The 8,386-nt window shown below is 35.2% G+C and overlaps 2 protein-coding genes across 2 annotated transcripts; one reads left to right on the top strand and one right to left on the bottom strand.

Annotated features, from left to right (window-relative positions):
* The first annotated feature begins 1,952 nt into the window (after window positions 1-1,952).
* On the top strand, window positions 1,953-4,725 carry LOC117637615. The gene is made up of 5 exons (XM_034372545.1): window positions 1,953-2,260; window positions 3,316-3,708; window positions 3,808-3,885; window positions 3,957-4,028; window positions 4,299-4,725. Exons 1-5 carry the CDS (start codon window positions 2,213-2,215, stop codon window positions 4,479-4,481), a joined length of 774 nt encoding a protein of 257 aa, XP_034228436.1. The 5' UTR covers window positions 1,953-2,212; the 3' UTR covers window positions 4,482-4,725.
* Window positions 4,726-5,093: 368 nt separating this feature from the next.
* Window positions 5,094-6,874, bottom strand: LOC117637692. Its single transcript, XM_034372667.1, has 5 exons — window positions 6,599-6,874; window positions 6,367-6,489; window positions 5,952-6,182; window positions 5,686-5,850; window positions 5,094-5,580 (listed from the first exon to the last, which is right to left on the bottom strand). The coding sequence occupies exons 1-5, from the start codon at window positions 6,827-6,829 to the stop codon at window positions 5,257-5,259; spliced, it is 1,074 nt and encodes a 357-aa protein (XP_034228558.1). The 5' UTR covers window positions 6,830-6,874; the 3' UTR covers window positions 5,094-5,256.
* Window positions 6,875-8,386: the final 1,512 nt, after the last annotated feature.

Genomic DNA, 8,386 nt, shown 5'->3' with positions numbered 1-8,386 from the left:
CCAGCTCCAACGGTACGCTGCCACGTGTCGCCTCCCTAGCCTTCCGATTTGCTTCTCCAAATTAATCCAACGGCTGAGGCTTTTTTGGGGGAAAAAAATATGAAAAAAAATCGTAAAAAATTCTAAAAAAATATGATATTTTTTTCTATAAATACCTATCAATACCCTTCACTTTCAACACCAATACTCTTACATTTTATTATACTTCTACTATTATTCACTCTTGTTACACAACATTTTCCTCTTTTTCATCTATAATTTTGATTTCATATTTTTATGGCTTCTTCTATCGAAACCGGAGGGGCTTGGAGCACAATGGAAGATGTTTCCTTGTGTGAGGCTTGGCTCCAAATTTGTCATTGTCCCGTGTCCGGCAATGAAATGAAAATTTTTCATATGTGGAAAAAAATTCATGCCGAATTTTGTGAAAAAATTTCGGGGTCTACTCGTACGGAGATGGCATTATCCAGTAGGTGGAAAATTCTCAATAAAGAGTTGGGAAAATGGGAAAATGGAGAAATGCCCTAGCAAAAGCGATGGACAACTATAGAAGTGGGCAAAATCGTACTAACGAGGTAAGTATTTTATAAATTTTTTTATTAAGTTTAATCTCCTAATATATATATTTTGTTAATATTGCCTAATATATATATTTTGTTAATATTGCTTGCATTTTCAATATTTTGTTAATATTGCTTGCATTTTCAATATGTTGTTAATATTTCTTGCATTTTCAATATTTTGTTAATATTGCTTCGAAAGAAGCCCCAAAACCCCAGCAGCATCACACTTTTGAACAAAGTATGCATTATAATTGCAAATATCATGCATGACTTTATTGAACAAATGAGGTTGCATTCTAAATCGCCTTCGAAAATCAACATCAGAGTACAAAAAAGTTGGGATAAAATAATCTTCCAAAAGATTCTTACCCCGAGAATGCCTATGTCTTTCCACATTCCGGCGGCGGCCGACTTGTGAACCAAGGCGGCGTCCTTGGTTCTCTTCTTCTTGCAAAGCCACTGCTATGAGAACTTGCTCATCAACTTGTCTCTGCAACTCATTGACTTCATCTGCTCTACGGTTTCTCTCTCTTGTTTCTCTCTCTTGCCTCTCCAAGCATCTCCTAAATTCTTCCATTTAGAATGAATGAAGTATGAATTCTAAACTCTGAGAAATGAAAATATAGAAAGATGTGGTGTGAGAGGTATGAGCTGAGACTCTGGTTTTATAGAAAATTTTGGCAAGATAGACATGCCACGTGGCTTGATTTTATTGGATGAAAAATATCTGAAATTTGAAATTCATCCGAAATTTGAACCCTAATTTGTATGAAATTTGAATTTTGAAATTCATCCGAAATTTGAATTTTGAAATTCATCCGAAATTTGAACCCAAATTTATCTGAAATTTGAACCAAAATTTATCTGAAATTTGAATTTTGAAATTCATCCGAAATTTGAACCCAAATTTATCTGAATTTTGAATTTTGAAATTCATTCGAAATTTGAACCCCAAAATTTATCTGAATTTTGAACTTTGAAATTAATCCGAAATTTGAATCCAAAAATTTTATCCGAAAATTTTATCTGATTATGAATAGTCTTGACACGTAGGAACCCGAAAATCTTATTTGAAAATATTACCCAAATTAATTATTTTCATTAAAAAATAGGAGGAAAAAACAAAAAAATGAATAGTAATTGCCCTAAGCCAGGGCAACGGGTGGAAACACAAATTACTATTTGCAAGGGCAATTACTATTCACGTGAATAGTGATTGCCCTAGCTCCACCCTTACCATGACTAAGGACAAATGGGTGGAGTTGCTCTAATCTAACAACACAAGATCATCCTAAAGTATATAAATACACACTATGTGTGTCTGTGAATAGTTGAATTTTGAAGGGGAAAATTTTGAATTTAGCACCATTTGAGTTGAAGATGGTGAAAGGGTAAAAGGGCGCTAAATGGTACGGTGAGAAAACAGAGGGCCATAATTGAGCGATTCAAAATAGGCAACAAATTGAACGGTGAAGATTGATGAAGCCTCGAGCATTACGAAGGAAATTACCTTTTGGTTCTTGCACGTTTCCAAAGGCGTATTCAATGGGAGCAGCTCGCAGAGAGTAAAAGACGCTTCCTCTGTTGATCACACTAGAACAGAACAGACACAAGAGTAAGCTCTGTGTATTTGAGAGTTACAGAGAGAGATGGGTAGGAGACCAAATGCTTCAAGGAAGGAAGGAACGGTTCATACGGTGAACTTCTCTTAACTTTCATCTTTGTTTTGCTTAACCAGCATTTTATTTCTTTTCAACAAAGGCTGAACCTTTTTTCTTCTTCTTTTGTTTTTTCCAAACCCATTGTACAATTTAACATATTTTGCTTTATTGGTTGGTTGTATTGCTGCACCATGCGTTTCTTCTGATTTTTGTTTTTCTATTTCTTTGTTTTTCCTTTCATGGTTAAAAGGTTTTTTCTTTTCTGTTTGTTTATTGTGTTTACTCGTAGAGTCTTTGTTCCCTTTTGGGAGATGTTGATTTATGTGTCCTGTACTTGTTGTTTTGTTATGATATTACTTTTTAGGGTTAATGGTTTTTATTATTATTTATTTTTTGGGATGGTGGTGGATTTAGGGTTTTGTATGTATTAAAGAAAGAGATGCGTTTCTCTGAATTACAAACAAGTTGATTTATGTATTTGAGGCATCCTTGTTTTGATTATAAAATGTTATGTATTTTAGCTGGATCTTTTGACACTACTCTTCATCTTCTTGCACTCCACATTTTGAGAGCATAAAGATTATGCTATATTCAGTTTGGAATGGCAGAGAGGCTAAATGAGGAATGCTAATAGTCTTATTTTGTTTGGAGTATTCATGTCTATGCTTTGCTTGGTGAGGAACTTGGCATTTTAATAGAAGTTCTTGCTTTAATTTGTTGGGTAAAACAGAAATTAAAGAATGCTTTACAGAAATTATGTGTATTATTTTTTGAAAAATAAAAATGTTTTACAGAGGGCCCGTCTTCATATTCTTTAGCTTTCTAGTAATTTCCTATGTTTTTGTAAACGCAAAGATCAAATTATCTTTAGGTAAATACATGAAGAAGCTTGTCCATGTCTGGTTCTTCAATGCATTGGTAGTTGCAGATTAGATTACTGATATTTTGGTTCCCTTTTATTAGCAAGTTTGTTACCTTCGTCAATGCTAGTGTCTTTTATTATTATTACTATTATAATCTGCACATACTAAATTGAATTGTTTAATTATGGTTAATTTTACTAATAAATGATTATGGTCTTCAAATCAAAGCCTAAAGCCACACAACCATTATCTGAAACTGAGGAACCACAGCCTGAGGGGCCAAATCCTTCTTCAGAGCAAATGGACCAGCAGCATGAAAACGCAAGCCCTCCGTTGGAGAAAACTAACTCAATGCATATGATGCAAGAAAAATCTACTAAATCCTCTCGTTCAAAAAAGAGACCGAAGCAGCTCAATTCTGTCGTTAGGCGATCATTACGCATTCGAAACTGTGATATGCCTGTTCAAAACCAGAACATTGATCCCGTGATTGAAAACATTAGTGATAGTGAGATGGAAGAGGAGCAACCTCTTTTGGAGGAACAACCAACCTTGGGTGAGAAAGGCATGGAAGAAAAAATTGATTATCTTATACAATTAGTGGAAACACAGAACTCAAAGGTATTCATCTTGCTCTGGGGATTATAAGAGTTTGATGTTTACTTGCATATATTAATTTGTGTTGCTTATTCAAACAATTTATTGGGGATGTGTAATCAGGCAAAGAAGAGAAGCCCTGTCTTTTCTAAATCTCCAGAGATAGGATACAAAAGCTTGTATATAAACTCCCAAATGAAGGTTATTTTCATTTATCGTGAAGAACTATCTATCTTCTTTTCAAGGGCTATAACATTTCTTTACATATGCAGATTGAGGCTTTGAAAAATGAAAACCATGAGCTTTCTTTGAAGTTGGAAGTAGCTCTTGGCAAACTTGAAGGGGTAAGAAAATTTATGCTACCTTGAATTTCCGTATCAATTAGGATTTGCGTAATTTGTCCACTTTATGGTTTGTGCATCTTTCTTTTGGGTCATTGTGGGTTTTGTCACTTCTAATAATATCTAAAGTATAAATCATAGGCTGTAATTAACAAATTGCAGTTTATAATTCAAGGATTTAAAAGGGAAAGGATTGTTTTGCATGTAAGAGTTGTAAATGACGTGGACCAATGCTTGATTCTTGATTGTCATTTTTTCTTTGGTTGGTTGTAGTATGAGAAAGGGACTTGTGCATTTTCTGGAGTGATGGAGAAAATGAAGGATATGATTTTGGTCTCAGCTTTATCAAAAGCTACTGAAAGAGTTGTAAATGTCTCATCTCAAGCAATAGGTGATGATCCTCTTTCTCCCCAGGAAGTTCAAGATCGCAAGTCTGTAGCTAAGAGAAAGAAATAGTCCTAATGCAATGAAAGGAACTGAGGACAATGGTTGATATGATTGGCTTAGCAAGTCTTTTGTGAAAAAAAAATAAAAATGGAACTTGTTAGTTTGGGAACTAGCTTTATTTTGTTAGAACATTGAAGGGCATGTTACTGATGATTTAAGCACTCAATACTCGGTTGTTCATATGATATCTGTTTGGTTGTTGAACTTTGAAGTATGACTTTGGTTTGTTATGAAGAATTAGAAGTTAATCTAACGTTCTCAAGCTTATTCTATGATTAGTAGTACCGTGTGATTGAAGTTTATGATTTGATTACAACTGTTAAGATGTATAATATTCCTTCCCTCAAGATCTAGGTTTTTCCGTCAATCTTTTCCGCGAGCTGGTTTAGGTATGGTAAGCTGCCTTTTCTGGGTTTAGGCTCATCGACCCTTGTTTTGTGCTCCATGAAGTGGGATTGAGAAAAGAAAGGTTTTAATTACTTTCCTTTGGAATGGTTATATAATGAGTAGGGAAAAATAGAGTCCAGGAAAAAAAAAGAAAAAAAAGAGTGAATTCATTGAGATCGCTTATTGGTTATATAATGGTTATAATGGTTATAATGGTTATATAATTACTTTCCATTGAGATCGCTTATTGGAAATCTCATAGACGCACATCAATATTGCTATATCCATATTTGTTGCTGAGTAGTAGTAACTTACTTTAACAGTAAGACTATGGCCTCAAAATTTACATCAGTAAACGTTAATTCCAAATCAGAAAGAAACAAATTGTAAAACCGTTCTACTGATCTTTGCGAGAACACACATCATCATCAAGAGGGGCAGAGAATCCAAAAAGATTGGTTTGGGGTGTTTGAGAAACTTCATTATCACCATCATCTTCACCATCTTCTTCATTTGCCTCTTCTGCTATAGGTCGTGGTGGAGACGAGAAGTCTAAGCACAACCCTTGTATAACTTGTTCATATGACGCAGAGAGGTCATGGGAGGTTAGCTGGTGGTACTCCACAAGTTGATTGAGGCATTGGTTTTCCCTAACCAGATTTGCATTTTCATTTGCTAATCTTGATTTCTCAGCTAGCAGTGCCTCCAATTGAAGCCTCACCTATATCAACATCAAATATTCCAGAAGAGATTGATTAATGTTGTGCAAATGTTATCTCATATCAGAAAATATCCATTGGGAACTATCGAAACACATGAGTCTCACCAGATCATCTTCCTCAGGCCTCAACCCTTTATCCAATCCATCTCGGAGCCTCCTGTTCTCCTCCTCCAACAGAGCACAGCGCTCTTGCATAAAGCATAAATCCGACCTTATCGACTTCAGTTCTCTGGCAAACGAAGTTGCTTTGGTTGCCATAGAAATTGCAAGCTGTGGAGAGATCAGCACACAATTAGCAATCAACTCAAAGTAGGCAGCTAAGAAGGTCCCATCAAAGATTTTCACACTGAACCAAAAGAAGAGAAACCTACATTTTTAGCTTTCTTCAGCTTCCCATCTTTGGGGTCTTGCTCATTTTCCTTTTTTGAGTCGTCTCCTTGATCCTCTGAGCAATGGCTGTTGTCAAACTTCCTTTTCAGTCCTACATGGGGATCTTCTGCATTCTTCTGGTCTTCTGAGTCCTTCTCTTTACTCTCAGATTTGTTGAGGTGGCCATGGAATATCTCAGTTAATGTGGGTGGCTTAGCTAGATCGTTGGCTCCCTATAAACACGGCACACAAAGAAAGTCCTATAAGTTCAAACCACATCTTATTTTGACCAACTTCTACAGTTCAGGCAATGAAAAGCAAATTTCAAAACTCAGATCTTGCATACACTTTTTACCGTGAACAAATTTACAACAAGTTCAAATTTTCAGGTGTCTGCAGGAAGGATAGAACTTTTACCTGAAGAGCAGTCTCTAAAGTGTTGGACAGCTGCGACAAAGTGTGAGCTATGGAGTCAAAGCCTCTCATCAAAAGCAACGAGTCTTCTTTCGTTGCTATTGCACGCTTCAATCCTCCAACATTCTTTACCCAGAAAAAGAAATTAAATTAACAAAAAAACAGAAAACCCATTTTGGGCCAGAAGCAAAATTTACAGTGAAATCAAGAACAAAGAGTAAAAGGAGACACTCACCATTTGAACTGGTAGAGAGGGATCAGCATTTGGTGGGTTTTGGGCTTGGGCAGGTGGGATTTTGGAGCTGGGATCGTCGAGAAGAGTGTCGATCCGGCTGCGGAGAGAGCTCCAAAAGCGCTTATCTGAGGAGGGACTGAACAGAGGAGAAGAAGAAGAAGAAGCCATGAATAAGCTTGTAGCCTTGTGGTTCAGGTGGGTAGGTGATGGTGTATCCACTGAAGCTGCCATTCGAGAGAACAGAGGAAGAAGTAACGGCTAGTTTTTGGGATTTTGGAGGAGCTTGTGAGAGTGGGCTTGATTTAATACTCTATATATAGATGCGCCGAAAGCCAACGTTATAAAATCTATTTCAATTATTTTATTTATTATTGATCTCAAGTCTCAACTCAAAGTGGATCTGATCCACTACTTTCTCCTGTTTCTATCTTGACTAAAGTGAGGTGGCCTTTTAGGTTAGGAGAGAGGAATTATTGTGTGGGACACTAACAATGCTGCATCCATAAGGTGTTATCATCTTTTCAAATTTCACACCTATATAACCATTAATATTACACTTTAAATTATAAAATTTAAACCAACACATGTTATAATGTGAGTGAAATTATGAATTATTGTGAATGATCTATTTAGATCGAATTGAGATCATGAATGGTCTGTTTAGATCAAACAAAAATCGTGGATAATTGTTTAAATCGAACAATTATAGTTTTAAGATCATCAACCTAACACGTTCTAAACTCATATATATCTTTGCATGTCTTCTTAACCATCTTTTATCTTTTTTATTTTCCACTATAGAGTTACATTTTGGAAGTTATTTGATCATTAGAATTCTTTTTTACTTTGGTCTTTTGTCTTTAATAAACTTCAAAATTAATAAAGATAATATCATGCGCTTGTCTTGCACATTAATGTCATCATCGATGCCAGCTTGTCTTGCACATTAATGTCATCATCGATGCCAAATTCGTCCAAAATTGTGTTACAAATTTAAGAATATTGTCAAATTACTCCTACCCACCATTACTCCCCTATCCCCGACGACCCAAGCCCCCAGCCACCCCTCGTCCCAATTTTCCCCACCCTTCCATGACCCTCCTCCAACACCAAATTTGACAACATTATCTTTAATTTAAACAAGATTGGCCCCCAATAATTGGTTATTCCTAAACGAGTCATGAAAGGTATAACAAACATACAATATCTTCACATTGGATCAATATACGGGGCAAGAGGATGAAGATGACATTGATCACTTTTGAAGTCTAGGGACCAAAAAACAAGTTTGACATAGTACAAGGACCATTGGGATAAAAAGCTTTTACTTTTAAATTCCTATCCTATCCTTTTCATTTTTCATTAGTTACATGTGTATTTATAACTAAAACTTTAATGAGCTGAAAAAAGGAAAATCCAACCAAAAAAATAAAAAGAAAAAGGAGATTCACTATTATACCTAATATGAGGGCCCAAATTATAAAAGTACCACATATGAAATGGACTTTATAAACACACCCAAAGCCCATTTACAACATAACAAAAAAGCTTTTAACTTCTTATAAATTACAAAAATGCCATTAATTTCTTAAAACAAGCCAAACCCCAAAATCTCATAAAAATACCCAAAACACTTAATAGGGTATCAAAGTAATTTAATAATTAACATTAAATTCAATAAGACTAGCTGTCATTTTTTTGGTTTTTTTTAAGTTTGTTTATAGAAATTCAATTGTGTTAGATTTATTTATAATATTAGTGCTAGAAATGAATATAACCAAATATCTC

Source organism: Prunus dulcis, chromosome 8, assembly GCF_902201215.1.
Source record: "Prunus dulcis chromosome 8, ALMONDv2, whole genome shotgun sequence".
Classification (NCBI taxonomy): Eukaryota; Viridiplantae; Streptophyta; class Magnoliopsida; order Rosales; family Rosaceae; genus Prunus; species Prunus dulcis.
The sequence above is the reverse complement of the archived record's forward strand: the minus strand, read 5'-3'. Positions and strand labels throughout refer to the sequence as shown.